This window comes from Embiotoca jacksoni, unplaced genomic scaffold (assembly GCF_022577435.1).
Source record: "Embiotoca jacksoni isolate LCO1_2020_lvr unplaced genomic scaffold, fEmbJac1.0.p SCAF_7, whole genome shotgun sequence".
Lineage (NCBI taxonomy): Eukaryota > Metazoa > Chordata > Actinopteri > Embiotocidae > Embiotoca > Embiotoca jacksoni.
The window spans coordinates 12,401,429-12,420,480 of record NW_027185425.1 but is presented as its reverse complement, the minus strand read 5'-3'; the positions used below and the strand labels follow the sequence as shown (position 1 = coordinate 12,420,480).

General features: G+C 42.1%; 2 protein-coding genes across 2 annotated transcripts; both read right to left on the bottom strand.

The window, feature by feature from the left end:
• Positions 1-2,719: 2,719 nt before the first annotated feature.
• On the bottom strand, positions 2,720-6,149 carry nup42 (nucleoporin 42). Its single transcript, XM_069176789.1, has 7 exons — positions 5,880-6,149; positions 4,849-5,275; positions 4,649-4,737; positions 4,469-4,545; positions 4,122-4,208; positions 3,849-3,951; positions 2,720-3,444 (listed from the first exon to the last, which is right to left on the bottom strand). Exons 1-7 carry the CDS (start codon positions 6,031-6,033, stop codon positions 2,966-2,968), a joined length of 1,416 nt encoding a protein of 471 aa, XP_069032890.1. The 5' UTR covers positions 6,034-6,149; the 3' UTR covers positions 2,720-2,965.
• Positions 6,150-8,532: 2,383 nt separating this feature from the next.
• Positions 8,533-17,508, bottom strand: LOC138214540 (gasdermin-E-like). The gene is made up of 10 exons (XM_069176247.1): positions 17,243-17,508; positions 15,418-15,670; positions 15,023-15,215; positions 14,651-14,828; positions 14,384-14,504; positions 13,556-13,705; positions 12,713-12,834; positions 12,269-12,425; positions 10,379-10,449; positions 8,533-9,851 (listed from the first exon to the last, which is right to left on the bottom strand). The coding sequence occupies exons 2-10, from the start codon at positions 15,626-15,628 to the stop codon at positions 9,618-9,620; spliced, it is 1,437 nt and encodes a 478-aa protein (XP_069032348.1). The 5' UTR covers positions 15,629-15,670; positions 17,243-17,508; the 3' UTR covers positions 8,533-9,617.
• Positions 17,509-19,052: the final 1,544 nt, after the last annotated feature.

Sequence of the window (19,052 nt, the reverse complement as noted above, 5' to 3'; positions counted from 1 at the left end):
TTGGACTTCATGGCTTGGTTTGTGCTCTGACATGCACTGTCAACTGTGGGACCTTTATATATAGACGGTGTGTGTCTTTCCAAATCATGTCCAATCAACTGAATTTACCAGGTGGACTCCAATCAAGTTGTAGAAACATCTCAAGGATGATCAGTGGAAACAGGACGCACCTGAGCTCAATTTTGAGTGTAATGGCAAAGGCTGTGAATACTTATGTACATGTGATATTATTATTTATTTATTTTTTTTTTCGTTTTTGATTTTTAATAGATTTGCAAAAATTTCAAAAAAATGTATTTCACATTGTCATTATGGGGTATTGTGTGTAGAATGTTGAGGGGGAAAAATTAATTTAATCCATTTTGGAATAAGGCTGTAATATAACAAAATGTGGAAAAAGTGAAGTGCTGTGAATACTTTCTGGATGCACTGTATATTCTCTTCACTGAAGTGTGTTCTCTTCACTGAGGTGTTTTCTTACTGTTAGTACGTTAGGAGGACACATCGATCCTAATATGAACCCATAAGGACCTGCGGCAGCAAAGCCCCCGGTCCAGACCTGGAGCCAGGTAAATATGTTAGGTGAAATATGTGCCACTCAGTCATCCATGCAGTTAGCCTCTCAAACAGGCATAAATCAGAGGCCTTGAATCAATGCCCTGTTTCCCATAGGCAAACTGCTGTGGCACAACACAATCAATTCTACCCCAGGATTCATTGTTCCAATTACTAAGCCTTATTCTCTGTTGCAGCAGTAAGGAGGGTCGACTAGAATCAGACCCCATCGAGCAGTTATACCAGCTCGGAATCCGAATCACTTCATTTGCATTCTGCAGAGAGGCGATTCAATTGGTGGTGGGAGCATCTGTTGCTGTCATCAGCTGATGTAGTGACCACGATGGATGTGTAATAGCAATGAGAACAATGTGCACATGTGATAAGAAAAAACACTGACAGCGAGGGAGGATGGGTCTTTCATAGCTGCAGGCAGAAGTCATAATTCAAAGGACTGACCCATTCAGAACACCAACATGCAAACACGACTAAAGCGTACAGTCTGAATGGGGCATTAACAAGACTGACAGCTCATTCTCCCTCCCCCTATGGTAAAGTGTGTTAAATACATTAGAGGCCCATATATAGTGTACGTCTGGTCCGTGTTGCTGGAGTCAGGTCACAGTCAATTGAATTATAGTACACACTGTGCGGTCGGGTTGCTATGATTTCCCGGGAGGGCGGGGCAGGTTAGGAATTAAAGGAAGAGGAGGAGTGCAGGACATGACAGGTGGATTCAGGAGTCCTCTCTCAAAATGCAGTTCCACTACTGATATTAAACAATCACAACATGTCAGACGAGGGAAATGTTATCATTCCTTTAATATGATATATTTATGAAAGCATACAAAGGTATTTAATGTACTCCAAAGTGCGTAAATATTCCCAAAAAAGAAAATCCTGCCTCCACTCATGCATAAATTACATAAACACAAGCAGACTGACAATCGGATGCTGCAGCAGTCAGTGATTACATCTGCTTATTTGCTGTAAGGGGGAAACAAGCCCATATTTTCCCAGTTAAATGTGTTTGGATGGCAATTTTAAACAAGTTTCAGTGCAATGTGAAAAAGGCACTTGCACGCTGCCTTTTCATGAGATCTTCTCTTCTTCAATCGTTCATTAATCTGTTGAATTATTTATGTATTATCTGCTGGCGGGGGGTGGGTGGGAGGTTACTGCTGACAGACTGAGAAATAGGAGAGAAAATGACTATGTTGCTGCTCGCAGTTAATGTGCTGGGAGCATTAATAGGCCGGCATAAAACTGCATTAGTTCAATCCACAGTGCCTCTGACCCAGGTCATAAGATACTGACACAGAGACCCACACTGAGACAGACCCAGCAAGCACTTCCAGCATCACATCACAAACTCCCTGTCAGCTGAAAATATGCTCAGGTCAGCAGAGACAGAGCCTCTATAGCTGCAGAATGCCTTATTGCCGTCACCGTGTTGCTCTTGTTGCGGACTCGACCAGGTACTCCACACCTGATAAATACGCACTGAATAGCAGCCGTACACAAGCACACTTTGTTCTCTTTTAGTGGACGTGGGCCAACAAGCTGGTGTGGATGAAAGGTTTTGGACTGACTTCATTGGTTTAATATTGTGCCACATTACTATCTGAGCAACAGAGTGAGAACTATCTGTTGCCTGAGGCAGCCGGCCACCTCCTCTTTTCAAGTTGGTCCTAAATTATACCGCAGCTTCAGCTTTTGTATGAGCTTCACTAAAAATTTTTTTTTTTTTTTTTTTTTTTTAAACTGATGGGAGATTTGAGCTTGTGCTGTGGCACCCTCTGCTGACTGACGTGTGCAATTACAACTTTAATAAACATCAGTCAATGTCATATTACTGTATGGCTGTAAGAGGAAATTAAAGTTGTTCTAAAAGGAACCATTCAGAGAAATATATTTGGAAATCTGAGGTTATTATGTCTCAACCGATGTCTGAGATTTGTGCAGATTAAAGCTTCCAATCAAGTTCAGGATATAATGTTCATGATTTATTGCAATTGGCATGTTAGATCTTATAATAATTGGAATAAACCTTCAAAACCTTTGCTCATTAACTGCTCAATTTGCTGACAACAACTCTATGAATAAGAAAACCTAAAATTACCAAACAAATTTAGAACCCAAAAAGCATTCTGTAACTCAAAAATAGCACATTAAAATGTTTATTGTGTAGAGCTGTACACAAAGTACACTTAAGTAAACAAGACAAGCAAATTTTCACTGCCAAGACTAATTTAAAGTCATCAGCCACAATTAGTGTCAAAGAAAATGAGTATAATGACTTTGGTTTAAACAGAAGTGCTATGAAGCAGAAAATCTATACTTTCTATAAATTATCTTTTCATTTAAAAAAAACAACAACAACAACAACCTGTGAGCTCTTCCCACAGTATCAAACCACCAGCATGTTGGCAGGTGGAGGCTTCAGAGGAATCTGGCCCAGAGTGAATCTCTTTGTCTTGAACTGATTCAGTTCTTCTTCAGTCAGTTTGCTCTCGGGTGAAAACAGACTGTCCTCAGACGGCCCCGCAGCAGACCCGGCTCCTGGTGCGGGCGGGGCAGCCGTTGCTCCCAATCCTCCAGTTGTCTGTCCAAAGCTATTGCTGCTTCCTGTTGTGACAGGTGCTTCAGCCCCGAAACCAAAGCTGAACCCCGAGGCCGATCCAAATCCTGCTGGTTTGTCGGTGGTTGGATCAGCGAAGGAGAAAGCCGAGGCTGAGGGTGTGGCGGAGGGTGCCGAGGAGCCAAACCCAGGAGCGGGTTGTGAAGGAGCTGCTAACGCACTACCGAAACCTGGTGCAGCTGCGGAACCAAATCCACCACTTGACGCGGCGAAGCTGAAACTGCTGGCCGGGGCTGGTGCTCCGAAGCCTGTGTGGTGAGAGAGATTCAGGGATCCTTTTAACAATCTGAGTGCACAGCCTGAAGCGCATGGTGCAATCAACTTCTGCTGGTTTAATGACGGGTTTAGATTAAGGAAGGGCACACGGCTCTCTTGATTCATCATGGGTGTATTTTGGGTGTAATGTTAAATAAACTGATCGGAGTGTCATTCTCTCATTCCCTTTAAAATCCACCTCGGTGGAGGATCTGCAAAGTACTACAAAAGAATGCTTCTGTGCAGAGGAAACAGATCTGATGGTGCAGATTAATGTTTACACGAATAATCTTTCAGATTGGAATTTGTATTATTTCTTAAATCATTTCTTAAATCAATGTGCAACACTGCTTGTTCACTCCTTTACTGTTACAATAAAACAATACTCTGCCTTCACCTTTGCTTCCAAAGCTGGACGTAGAGGATCCAAATCCAGTCTCTGCTGTGGAATCGAAGCCGCCTGAAGCCGCCGGAGGTGCTGAACTGTTTAACTCTGCAAGCTGCAAAGAACGCAAATGAAGAAAATATCAACACTTGCTCAGTGAAAATGAAATACAGATAGTCGTTCTGTCACACTGACTGTGTGTGTGTGTGTGTGTGTGTGTGTGTGTGTGTGTGTGTGTGTGTGTGTGTGTGTGTGTGTGTGTGTGTGCGTGCGTGCGTGTCTTACCAACGCTACGCGAGTCGCTGGATTCATAATCTTTAGTTCCTGGACTCTGCTTTTCCACTGATTGAGCAACTGACTGATACCATTAATCTGAACACACAAAACAGAAGTGTCTTAGACTTTTACACGTTATTAAATACATGTAGTTCATTGTTTAACATTTTGCGAAGCAACACGAGACTAAATTGAGATCGTGTGACAAAAACACTGGGATGTCATCATCATTATTAAACTACGTGCAGCCATTCGAAAGACCGACGCAAAATAAACCAGGGTCCGTCTTTTCAGAAATTGACAAAAGGAAAAAAAAAAATCTTTTGATTTTGAGCGACGAGTGTTGCGACACTTACGTAGCCCTGCAGATCTCCTGACGCTCTTGTGGAGTAGTACTCCAGCCTGAGCTCCTCTGGAGAGAGATCAGTGAAACCTGTAGACAAGAAATCAGACACATGTTCAGGTCTAGTATCTTGAAGCCGTGCTGTGACCACAAATAAAAGCATGAATATTAAAAATGTAAATCTGCTACAAACCAGATAGAGACGTCTTGGCGTTAGAATAACACGAGAAGCCCCACTGCCCTGAACTCTCCCAAATGTCCATGTCCGTCTGGATGATCTCCCTGGTTGACATACACGTGGATTCAGTACTTTTGTCACACAGAAATTCATTTTAAAGTAACACTATATATAAAAAAAAAAAAAATTAAAAAAAACAAAACAGGCAAACTCACAGCTTTTTGTCATCATCTTCATCACCAGGTGTTCCTGCTCCTGCTGCTCCTCCTGCTCCTCCTCTCCCTCCCTTGTCAAAGGCGTTGGAGGAACTAAGAGTTGAAAATCTGTTTTGTGAAGAGAAACTGAATTCGGAGTTCTTCACGTTGTCTCTTCTCCGTCCAGCACCTCCTCCACCTGCACCTCCTCCTCGACCCCAGTCAGATCCTCCACCTCCTCCTCGACCCCAGTCAGATCCTCCACCTCCTCCTCCTCCTCGACCCCAGTCAGATCCTCCACCTCCTCCTCGACCCCAGTCAGATCCTCCTCCTCCTCCACCTCCACCTCCTCCACGTCCCCAGTCGTCACTCCCATGGGAGAAGGATGAAGGCTGGATGTAGCCTCCTTTTTGTTGGGAAGGATTCACCCAAACTCTGTTCCCAAACCCTGGAACCAACACAAAACAAAATCAGTCGAAGCTGACAAAAAGAAGCCAAGTTTCGACCATCGGAGTCCTCCATGCTGTAATTGATGCTGCAACTTCGGTCTACTTCAAACTCCTGTCGCAGAACGTTGTACAACCTTTTCAAGACAATTTTTTTTTTCTTCTTTTGGCATAAAAAAAAAAAACCACAAATCCAACCGAGTTCATCTCCAGACCCTCACAGGGGGCTATTTCACTTGGTCGCCATTTTATTTTATATATCCAGCGAGCTAACGCGGTCGACCACTTCACCAAACTTTACCCTCCTCGAGGTTTTGTTAAAAACGTGTTGTTTTTAATCAGCCTCGTGATCATTTGGAGGCTAGTTTGTGGTGCCGTTACATTTTCTTGAGTGATTCAGAGATCATTTAGTCTTTGGCATGAGTGAGTTTACATGACGTCACTACCGAGCTTTGTTTGTTTTCCGAAACTTCCTTAAAAACGAAAGTAAACAACCCGACGGGCCCGCGAGGAACAAAGACAGTCGACTTCCGCCTGCCGTGTGATTCCTCTGGGAAGAGTTCAAGCACAAGAAAGCAGCTAAAGAAACAAAGTTTGCGTTGTTACCTCCACCTCCTCCTCTGGGCTGCTGCTGACCGGAGGAGCGGTTGTAGTTGTCGTTGTATCCTCCTCCTCCTCTGTTTCCTCCCTTCGGGTGCTCGTTCCAACATTTGTCGCCGTAACGACAGCGGCCCTGAAGAAAGAAGTTGCACACCGTCATCTTCACCAGTCGCTGGTTGTGGAAGTTTCTTCTCGCGTCTCCCAAATGATCCCTCGATGGATATCTCGGCAATGTTTGCGGAAATAGCTTCCGTCGGAGCTGGGTGTCGCACGAAGTGTACGTCATCACCCGCCGTCCTGCCTACAGCGACCCCGTGTGGCAGTTGAAAGTTAAGCTGTTCAGCTTTGTTTTTTGTTTTTTTCCATTAGAAAACGCGCAGTTCCTCCGGCGGCCACAATGGTTTCAAAACATAACTTTAATTAAAACTGCAAGCAGTGATGTACGGGCCCTCGCACTCCCGCGCGCCGTCTCCCTGACGTGCAGCGCGCGAGGGACCGCGTATACCCGCTTAAAGTTGCTATTTTTGTCTCGTTTCCGGTCTCCAGCAGGGGGCGCTGGCGAGCCGTTTGGCCACGCCCACTGTTGGACTCGGGCTCCTGCGAGTACAAAGCCAACATGTGTCAGCCCCAAGTCCTGCGTGTTTTTTAATGAGGCAATAGGAGAAGATGTCAGGCTTCCAGATATTTATTTAACAGCAACAGAATAATCAGTTTACAGAGCTCTGGGTCCAGACTATGTTTCCCTGACCGCAACAGAGTATGTGTCAGTTCACGAAGTCTGACCTCCTGACTATCCTTGACCCAGTCTTCTTATAGTCCAGACACCAAAAAGTCATGTGTATCGATGTGTCCTTTGTTGGTTGGTGGAGGTGGGGGTTGTCTTCCTTCACCCCCTGGAGTCCTCCAGACAGCAACTTCCTGTTTATGCCTGAAAGAACAACAGTATGTGACCCCACAGGTTGCCGACCCCCTCCTGTGACCTTTTGGTTTGGCACAGTACTTTCACTCTCATTCACAAACACAGTCTTTCATCTACAGTGTAGACAAAAGGCTGTGTTTGTGAATGAAGGTGTAGAGTCTGACACCTTCATTCACAAACACAGCCTTTCGTCTACCCCTTAGGATTAATAGTTGATAATATGACCTATATATAAGTAATATGATATGGCATACATATATGTTGTATTATTGTAAACATAACCTAGCACAGAATCGCACACCACTCGTGAAACACATCAGATGTATGGTCTCACCAAGCCGGATGTATGTCACACGTTTCATGAGGTGTCAACCATCCTTTGACCTTAAACATCAACTTCCTGTGTCACGGCGAGACATCAAACTTTGCCGCATCGTCACGGCGACGCCCATTGACAAAGTCGAACGAATGTCTCAATATATCATCAACTACATGTTTAGGTTATTGTGGCCCGACTTTACATTCATGTGATCAACCAGCTGGATGAAGAATGTGAAAGTATGAAAAGTGTCATTTCCAGTGGCCAACAGGGGGCGCTATGACTATGAGCGAATATTACCCCACAGGGGTCTTCAGGGCGGGGCTGTTATCATACCTGTGATGTTTGGAGAAGGTCGGTCCATGTACATAAGATTTAAAGCAACTTATAGTTTCATGGCGAGACGCTCAAAATGGCCACCACACTACGGGCACACGTATCGATGAAAACGAATTATTTATAAAAAATTTAATCCCAAACATGTTTTCTATCCATAGAACCTAAATTCAAGTCGGTCGGACAAAATCCCTCGGAGGAGTTCGACAAAAATGGCGACTAAATTTAAAATGGTGGACTTCCTGTCGAGTTGACGTAACGGTGCAATGTAACTTTTTTGTGCGTCCAGGTGTGATACACGTGTCCACCGGATTTCGTGAATTTATGTAAATGTGGCCGCCGGGGGCATCTCTGTAGGGGGCGCTCTCGAGCCGTTTGGCCACGCCCACTCGCGACTCCACTGGAATATGAAATTTTTCGCCGGGAGACAAATGTGTGAATCCACTTTCATGAGTTTTTGAATATGATAAAGCCTCCAAAAAGGCAAATCACTTTACGCAAGGAGAAGAAGAAGAACATTTTTACGAAATACAATAGGGCTTTCGCACCGACGCTCGGTGCTCGGGCCCTAATAATAACAGTCAACGGTGTAATTTGTCCCACCCTTGCAGGTGCAGCAAATAGTTTGAGAGATTTGGATTATTAATGGTCTGTGAACACAGAGAAAAGGTCTAATCCAGTGTCAGTGAAAACACCTGTGCAGGTGTGCAATGAATGAAAGATCATAAAGTACGGTAAATACACCTTTCTACACGGCTCTGAAGTCTGGTAAAAAAAAAACTTAAATTAAAAGTATTATTTTTTTTTTAAAACAGCAAAAACTAGGCCTGACAAGCATTTTTTAGAAAATTCAATGAATTTACAGCAAAGTGAAAGAAGCACTGAGATCACTGAAGTGTTGTAAAAATAGGACTACAGCAGGTTTCTGCCTAAAGCTTCTTCCCTCAGGCAGCATCACCCCACTCATCTCGGTTTACACGCCTGATTAATTAGTCTGACAGCTACTACACAACACCCGCTGCACCCAACATCACATATTCATGATCATGATTATGTTGACGATGTAAGACGGATGCTGTTTGGGATTTTAAAAAATCTTTAAGATTTTCAACAAAAATACAATAAAAGTTTCGCGTCATAATCTTTCAAAAAAAAAAAAAAGCTTTATGTTTTCAGTAAGATAAAAGAGATCAACTTTGGTAGAGGGATGACAGAGGCATACATGCAAAGATTTTTCAAATGTATAAATACCAGATAAAGTGTCTTTTTCAAACAACAATAAATATAGAAAGTGTCAGGAACTTCATGAAACCTGTCGCTCAAGTACAAATACACATAATCTGAATAGCAAACATCAATACTGCATTTTAACACAATACGAGTATTCCAAGGAATGTTGCATGCATCTTGATAAGTAAAAACACGAGTTTAACTGCAAATAGCAATACAATGCAGCGTCATTTAGAATAGAAATCCTGGCAAGAATTGGCGTGTAACAGTTTTCTGCATACCCTGTAAACATATACAGGTTATTATTTGTGAACCATTGGGAATAATGTTACTAAAATCATTGAAATGTACAAAAAAAAATCTGAGAAATCGGAGCAGCTTTTAGCTTGATCATTACGTTATTTCAATGATCCAGGGTCACTGAATTCTCTCATTGATTGTATTCAGAGATAACTGAAACAAATTATTACTGTGAGCTAAACTTTAAGAAATAAAACTACCAAACAATTATAATTTGTAGGATAGATTCATGTAAGGTGCCTGATCGAGTACCAAACTCCTTGGAGCTTTTCAAACAATAAAAGGACACATCAGAGCTGCACCACAGTATCACAACTCCTCCCACAACTTACTGAAACACTGTATATATCTTCTTCTTTTTTTTCTTTTTTTTTTTTACACAAAAATATTAAGTGCTTGCTTTAAATAATAAAAATATATATTGGAAAAATAATATTAAAATACTCTCAAATGTTCCGTAACAAACAAACAATATTTTAAAAAGCAAAAATACTAAATACATAAAGATGTCTTGCAATAAACTATAGAAAGCTTATACTCAGTAAATTTTTAGACAATAAAGAAAGAAAAGGTGAGGAGACAATCCATAAAAAAAAAAAAAAATTAAAAAAAAAAAAAAGTACACATGCAGACAACACGATTACTTCAGTCCACTGCACAACAAGGAGAGCCCATGTACGCTGAGACAGAGGACCAGCGGAAGAACTCGGGCATTACTTCCTGTCTCCAGCCACAGCCGCTCGGTGTCTCTCCCCAGAGTCACTTTGGTGGAGCTCAGCAGCTGTTCTGCCAGTTGGAAGGCCTGGTTGTCCTGCAGCAGGACGGGAAGAGACCGCAGGAATAGAGGCTCAATGCTCTCCTTCAACCTGCACATCTGGGGAGATAGATGGACAGATAAATACAGGTGTTGTAAAGTCATGGTTTAAGATTTAAATCTTACTTTTCTTAAAGGAAAAAGCCTCCTATTTTGAAATATATGATCATATATTATAAACTCATGTATTTGCATTAAATATGGAGCTATATTTGTCAGCTTGTTGAGTTTAGCTTAGCATAGTTAGCCTCACTGAAGTTACAGACTTGAAGTTTTATTTTTAATAAGAATTGCATACGTGAGATATAGCTTCAGAGAATCTGGTACTTGGGTTTTGTGACCTGTATTTTCATAATAATGTACAGATGTGAGAGTGGTTTCAGTCTTCACAACAAGTTAAAAAAATAAAAAAACCAGACAAGGCAAAAGTGATTATTTGACCTTCGTTTGACACAAAATTGTATTATTTTAATAATTTTACCCTGACAGAATCAGAGAAATAAGTCAACTGTAATTTTCCACACATGTATGACAACAATCAATGCAATGATGTACAGTTGTATGATAAATGAAACAAGTTCACTAACCAGGATGTCAAAGGCCTCTAGAAAGTCAGGACGGCTCTCGCTCAGAAGACTCAGAGTTTCATCTGGCAACTCTGTAAAAACGACAAACAGAATACAAATTAAAACTGCAAGCAGTGATGTATGGGCCCTCGCACTCCAACGCGCCGCCTCCCCGAAGCCGTCTCCCCGACACGCAGCGCTTGAGGGACCGCGTATACCCGCTTAAAGTTGCTATTTTTGTCTCATTTTCTGTCTCCAGCAAGGGGCGCTGGCGAGCCGTTTGGCCACGCCCACTCGCAAAACACATCCGATGTATTGTCTCACCAAGCCGGATGTATGTCACACGTTTCATGAGGTGTCAACCATCCTTTGACCTTAAACATCAACTTCCTGTGTCACGGCGAGACATCAAACTTTGCCGCATCGTCACGGCGACGCCCATTGACAAAGTCGAACGAATGTCTCAATATATCATCAACTACATGTTCAGGTTATTGTGGCCCGACTTTAGGTTCATGTGATCAACCAGCTCGACGTAGAATGTGAAAGTATGAAAAGTGTCATTTCCGGTGGCCAACAGGGGGCGCTATGACTATGAGCGAATATTACCCCACAGGTGTCTTCAGGGCGGGGCTGTTATCATACCTGTGATGTTTGGAGAAGGTCGGTCCATGTACATAAGATTTAAAGCAACTCGCAGTTTCATGGTGAGATGCTCAAAATGGCCGCCTCTCACGGGCACACACATCGACGAAAACGAATTATTTATACAATTTTTAATCCCAAACATGTTTTCTATCCATAGAATCTAAATTCAAGTCGGTCGGACAAAATCCCTCGGAGGAGTTCGACAAAGTACAACGTGTCAGAATCGCCCAAAATGGCGACTAAATTTAAAATGGTGGACTTCCTGTCGAGTTGACGTAATGGTGCAATGTCACTTTTTTGTGCGTCCAGGTGTGATACACGTGTCCACCGGATTTCGTGAATTTAGGTAAATATGGCCGCCGGGGCATCTCTGTAGGGGGCGCTCTCGAGCCGTTTGGCCGCGCCCACTCGCGACTCCACTGGAATATGAAATTTTTCGCCGGGAGACAAATGTGTGAATCCACTTTCATGAGTTTTTGAATATGATAAAGCCTCCAAAAAGGCAAATCACTTTACGTAAGGAGAAGAACGACGAACGACTATCCACCAGCCAGTGGAGGAGGAATTTGGCCAAAAAAGCTGATTCTGACAGAGAACAAAGCTGTAGCCATGACAAGAGAAGATGCTTTAAATATGGATGTTGCTGCAAAGTAGCTACAAATTCTAAAATGTGGATGCTTCACACACATCTTTAACCTGACAGCACAAAAGATCTATACAATCACCAGTGGTTCAGGGTGGACAAGACTAACGTCACCAATTCAGTATCTGACCAAATGTGAAATATGGTCACAATCTCCCCTTCTGTTCCTGAGCTATGGTGCTGTATAGTGGACAGAAACATTGTGATGTCAGAGTAAACTTGACCTATGACCCTTTGGATATAAAATATTATCACTTCATCATTTTATCGTGTTAAGCATTTGTTTGGAAATGTTCTCATAATTAGTGCATGAATTCTGGAGTTATGGCCAAAAATGTGTTGAGTGAGGTTGCAGGGATGGTTGACGTTTTCCCCCCAAAATCTAATCAGTTCATCTTTGAGTCCAAGTGAACACTTGTGCCAAATAAAAAAATAAAAATTCCCACAAGGCCTTACTGAGATATTGCATTGACAAAATTGGAGCAATCTAAAAAAAAACACAAAAAAAACACGATGCCTCCTCTGACAGTCGCAGTGGCATAAAAACTATTTCTAGAACACAACTGTGTGTTACTGAGAGCACAGCGGGGAAAATGTTTTGATGTGGAGCTTCTTCTCACCATCCATGGCGCTGACCAACAGGTGAGCTGCAGCAAGGTAAGCAGGGATCCCACCCTGGCTGTTTTCAGTGTGACTGTCTGAGTCTGTTTGGTCCAGGATGGCTGACACTGATTGCTCTTCTTCCCTGAGTGTTTTGCCATCACACAACTCCTCCAGCTAACAGACAGAGAGGACAGATGAGAAGGGAAATAGAAAAAAAAAAATATATAGTGTTAAACTAACATTGAAGCATGACATATCTTTGCATCAATGTACTCAATTTAAAAGAAATACACAGTGGTTTTAGGAGACTGTTTCTATTGGAGGAATTGTTACACAATTATCCGCATGTCCCCTTTAAAGATGAGCCAAAAACCAGAGATGGCCTGTTTTCACAGGCTGACAAGTGACCACCACATACATCTGGTGTATTGATGTATGGGTCGGGCTGCAGTGTCACTCACCACACGCTGCAGATATGACAGAGCAGGTCGGTCCCTCAGGGTCTCTTGGAGCCTCTTCATGAAGGCACGTCGATTTGACTGAGGGAGCTCTGCCAGAGGAGACAGGTCCATCTCCTGTGATGCTGCGAGAAACCAGGAGATACTGCTGTTTTGTTGATGACAGACATATCCAACTGACTGCTATACCTTTGTATCGTCATAACTCCATATAAATTAGTACTACAGTTAGTTTTAGTCCTAGTTTTGAACAAACTATTATCCATATTGGATAATCCTGACCACCCTCTCCACCACCTGCTGCAGGGACAGCGGAGCACTTTCTCCGAAAGACTCCTCCAGCTCCGCTGTCACAAGGACAGATACAGGAGATCATTCCTGCCCACTGCAATAAGACTGTACAATAACTCACCTCTGGCAAAATCCATCACACAACAATAACACTGTTGACTGTGTTTCTTGGTTGTTTGTATATAATATATATAGATATACTGTGCATTTTATATTGTATATTTATATTTTATATTTTTCTACTGCTATTTTACTGCTATTTTATTGCTTTTTCTATTGTTCTATTATTATCTTATTGCTTCTGTATGCTGCTGTAGCGAAAAAATTTCCCCTTGGGGATTAATAAAGTAACTACCTAACTACCTAACCTAACCTAGTTTTTGTTACTACTTGGATGCAACAATTCACTGAATTCACACTGCTCTTTGGGAGAAAAGGGAACCTTCTTCAGTTTTATCATCTCACAAATGTGTTTCACTCATGACAGCTAAATAACTCTCAGTTTTTTCCCATTAATGACTAAATGGACAAATGTATGAATGAATAGACACAAACCATTTTCGAGTGCACTCGAAGGTACTTCCTCTGGAACCTTCTGCCCGTTGCTCTTGCCGTCTACTGTATTTAAGGAATCATCGGATGGGCAGTCATTTAGGGCCGACTCTTCCTCAAAGCCTCCTATTGAACCAGGCTGTAGGCAGATATCTGGAAATACACACAACATCATAGATAAACACACAGTGCAGCAAATACACATCACATACGACTACAGCTAACATTCCACTGGTGAAAAAAAGATATAATTGCTTACGATTGTACTAAGTACAGATGTTTGCATAACCATCCTTATATTATATTATATTCCATGCAATAGTAATACCTTACCATAAGACTTAGGCACAGCGCTTTAGTGTATTTTCACAGTGCCAAATAAACATGGAAAAAACTGTTCTCTCTAATGTTTTGGTGCGATTTCTTGTTGTGCTGCTGCCTCTCCTCTCTGTCTGACACACAGCAGACAGTAAATGAGAGATGAAATGAAAGATAACATAAATTGAAGCTGGCTCATATAAATTGAGTATATGGCAGCTGCAACAGCAGTGACAGTTTGACTTTAAAAACACGGATTCGGGCAGCCAGAGTTTCATACATCACAGAGCTAAATATGCCAGGAGATGGACTTTAAATGAAAATCATGAAGATTAGTCATTTAAAATTTGCCCACAGCACGAAAAGGGGAAACCCAACCACAATTGAGGTGAAAAGTTCCAACATAGCCCTGTTTCTTGGATTTAGTTGTATACATGGTCAGTGAGGACAAACCAAAATGAAGAATTGATTCTCTCTAGACATTTTGTTTACAACACACACACATACACTCACTATAAAGTCCATTTTTTTTTATCTCCAGTTCCAAGATGCTGTATGCAATAACTGTACCAGAGGGGATCTCCAAGGAAACATCACTGTCCACCTCAATGTTGTTGCTGTCGTTCACACACACCTGAGAATACATGTACACACACACACACGTAGGTTCCATTACTGGGGAGTTGAAAATGGGATATATCACAAGAACAGATATATCTGATCAGCATGGCATCTTAGAATCCATTTCTTTTTAAAAAAAGACACTTCAACCACACCCACCTTAACAGAGTGCCCCAGCATGCCCAGCAGCCCGATCACCCCCTGAAAGCTAAACTGCTCCTTCTTTTTCTGTGCGATGGAGCAGGAATTGATGGTGAAGATCCTCTCCTTCACCACTGCCAACACCTCCACCCGCTTCTCCAGCTGCTGCACCAGCACATGCTGCATGTCCATTAATCTGATGACAAGAGAAGCTAGTCGTAATGCTTTGAAACAGACAGCCGATCACAAGACACATGATCTGACCCAGTATAGTGTAAAATGAAACTCTGGATGTTGTGTTTAGTGTTCATGGCATCAACAGTGAAGTCATCCTCCTCGTCACCTACTGCTAACAAGCTGCAAACAGTAGAAACAGGAATTATTTAACACCTGTTTCTGGAGTCATGTAACAGCTTCTTCACTTCTAGTTCCTCTTTCTTCAGCTGGCCAAAAGATGATTTGAGTTTGAAAGAGCCCCGCCCCTCCAGCGTGGCACTGAGAGGGCCAGCTTCGGTCTCCAGCTTCCCGGAGAGTTCGTCTCCAAATGTCCCCTTGTAGGTCAGGAATTCTGTCTCAGACACTTCTGAATGAACATATGGTGTAACCCAAAACATGGATGTGTGTTAGAAGTTCTTTATGCACAGAAAACATGTCTAATTTGTGAAAAATGTATCTCACAAAACCTTAGCTACCTTAGAAATTAGATTATATATTCATATAAACTCACAAATTTGAAAAATAAAATTTACAGACTGTTTTTTTTCTGCATGTGTACACCTACATACCAGGTCTGAGCACCTTGTCACCCAGCAACAAGTCGCTGAGGGTGAAATCTGTCGGTTGGTACTTGGGTCTCTGCCAGATCCAGATGCGGTTGCGCTTGACGACGAGTGCCATGGGAACCAGTTTGTGCGAGTCATTTACCCGGGTCACGTGGATGAGGCTTCCTTCGGGGTCAATCTGACGGACGAAGTTGGCAGTGGCCTTGGAAAACATGGCCTCAGCGGACGAGGACGGCAGACAGCTGGAAGAGACAGACTGTTGAGGCTTTAATTTGAGCTTATTTTGTCGACTGGAAGGCACTGAGAGGAAAGACGAGAAACCTGATGTGCTTACTGAACCACTAAGGGTGATTTCCAGTTGGTATTCTCCCCAGTTTTCCCCTCTCTGTAAAGCTTACATAAGACTGAGAGGTGCCAATAACGCTAAACAGGCTCCATGTGTGTGTTTGTGTGTCGCAGGTAACCCTAAAGTTTTCTGTGCCATGCGTACCGTATTCAGTGACTCACTAGGCATGGAGGAAGTCCCCTGCATGTTACGATATTAGTGTGAACACAAACATGCAAACAAACACTCACTCTGGTTGACTAATTCTGCAGGCTCAGCTTTCATAGCTTAAATATTTAAAGTAATCAGGCGTGAGGGGGATTTGTGATGACTGGAGGAAGAAAAAAAGAGCAGCAGAGAGTTGGAGCTGTATCATTGGAGGTTTGGAGGAATGTTTGAGTTAAACAGAAGTACAGAACGTTGGCTGGTGGACAGCTAAAGAAACCAGTTCGGGTGAAAAAAAGTGAAACCGGAGAGAGCTCAGACCTCTGAAACATCTCCGAATTAAATCCAGACCATCCTCTTCCCGTACGTAACGAGGAGACAAATTCCCCAAGACTTGACATGGTTTCAGTGTGTTGAGTCATTCGGGTAAATTATTAAGGAGTTGTTGTAATGTTACATGGTTACCTTTCTCTAACCCCAAATTTGAATACCGAAAGCTCAAATCTACTGTTTGTAAATGTTGATTGTCTCTTTTGTTTAGTGTGATCAGAACCAAGGAAACAAGGAGGGGGAAAAAAAGAGTTATAACTATTCAACATGTGAGAAAAGTTATTTACCAGACATACACATGGTTAAGGTGACCTACAATAACAATTCTCTATAGGTTTGGCCCATGTAAACTCATGGGTAGTAGTCTGTGTTTGGGTTTGAAAGAAATAGCCTATAACTTCAGTTGCTAGAAAACAAATAATCAGCACATAACCAATACTTTAATAAAAGTATTAACAATGTTTACCAATAAAAAAAATAAATTCATCAGTTTTATACTGTCTTGAAGCATTTTAGACACATCAATGTCCCTTTGTCAATATAAACATTTGCAATAGAAATTTTCCATATTTCCACACGCACGCAAACACACACGTGTGCTAGTGCGCGTGTGTATTTCTCGGCAGCCCACTTGGACCCGCCTGGCTGCGTGAGATCAACTGCGCAGGACCCGCATACGCATGACTTGGATTATAAACATAATTTCAAAGGTGGAATAGATCTTTTACTTTAGTACTTCAGTAAACGTGCCAATATACTGAGATGTTAAAATAAAATGTGATAGATAATGTTGTACTTTAAAAGTTTGTTAGCTATATTATTCCTTGTGTCAAATCTTCATAAACGTCAAAAAAAAAAAAATAACGTCCTGACCACTGAATAATAACACACCCACCACGCTCATTAGCTCGGGTAACTTTACGGACACCAGAGGCATTTTACTGATTTGCTGTCTCCCAGAAACACAGATAAATGACTCTCTTATAGATAAATTAATTAACTGCTCACCTTAAATTAGCGTAAAAGAGTCTACAAGTTGACGTTGCCTCGCACCACCAAAGTTGCTGCGCGTCCAGCTGTCACTCCAGGAATGTCACCGCTGATGCCATGCGTAAAAGCGGAGCGAAATATCCAGACGCGGACAAAAACTAGTGCTCTGGGTTTAACAGTGATATGTCGCCCGCAATTTGATTGCAAACACCTTTTTTATGCGGTCTGCAGAGCGACGGGAATAGAGAGGCGAATCACTGTCAAGCAGCACTGGTCGGTCAGAGGTGTACTTCAGTGTTGGGAGAGGGACTGACTGAGTTACCAACCTCACAGACAGCGGAGGTTAAAGATTGCTTCCTCCTCCCACTCTCCCTGGACTTAATTATGATCATGTGGACTGACTGGTATTTGTTTGTTTGTGTGTGTGTGTGTGTGTGTGTGTGTGTGTGTGTGTGTGTGTGTGTGTTTTCAGGACATGAGCAGACTTGCCCGCTTAATGTTTTCGGTTTTTTTTAAACGGTACATTTCGAGTGGAAATGTCTGCGAACGTCTGTTCATTGAAACCATTTTGCAGCAAGGTGCTGGATGGTTTGTTAGAGGGTGTGATTTCCACCACATCCTGTCAAAGCAGGACCATTACCTGTGCAGTTCAAAGAGAGGCAAAGTATCAAAAACCTCATTTGGAAAATATATTTCAGTTCTGAAATGGGGGGGGGGGGGAATCCGTTTATGTCAAGGTCATATTCTGAAGAAGACTGGGTAAGACTGAACCTGTCTGAACCTGAAGTGGTGTGAAAAAGGCTGACATGTCAACTTAATTAGTCTTTATGAATATCATTAAGTTTCACTCTTTCAATTATGTCACTTTTAATGCAATGACAACCTGGCATTAACGAGGACAACCTGTCATGGACGCATGACCCTTACCTATCAATCCTAATTTGTACAGCTGTAGCAGAGGTCAAGGATAATATTCATGACACTAAAGATTAGGGTTAGACAGTAGTTTCATCAGCTTTGAATTACAAGCGACCTCATTGACCAAATAACACATGATGACAACAGTCATAAGCACTCACAAAGACTCCCTCACGTTCAGGTGTCATGTCAGTCTGAAGCATCTTTAAGTTAACCGTTACAGAAGAATGTGTGTACGTGAGGGTGGGTGGGTGCACTTTGTTTTTGACATGCTTGCCAGGGGTGATAAGTCGTGACTCTTTGAAGGCTGACGGGGAGTTGTCGCTCAGCTGTAGAGATAGTGGCCCTCTGTCCCCTGATGTATAGAAAGACCCAAATGCACATAAACAGTCGTAGCAGGTCCAAGTCTGCCGACAGCTCTCTGACCACTGTGGAAGAAATATTCACAGGTTTTACATGATATATTACTAAAACTGTACAATTAAAGTGCATTGAAGTGTCTAAAATAGAAGTACTGATTATGCAGAATGACCACTTTCAGACAGTTATTATTTATCTATCAATGCAAATTGAAATTTCTCGCTGGTTAAAACTAATTTTGATATACTGTGTGATCTTTAAATGTTTATACTATGCTTTTTTATCACAGGATGGCCATTTGCTCTGTGTTTGGGTCAAATTGTAAAGTGAACTAAAAGTAACTGCATACAAGTATAAAGCAGCATAAAATGTAAAAAATGTAAATTGTACTTAAGTATATTACTTGTCAAATAAATGTAAAGTTATATATCATACATTTTGGAAATCAAGGTCAAACCCAAACTTACCTCACTATAGCTTCATGGTGCACTCAAAGACTTCACTCTTCTGCTGAGGTGTGCAGTAACAAAGCTAGGATGCATAAATCCTT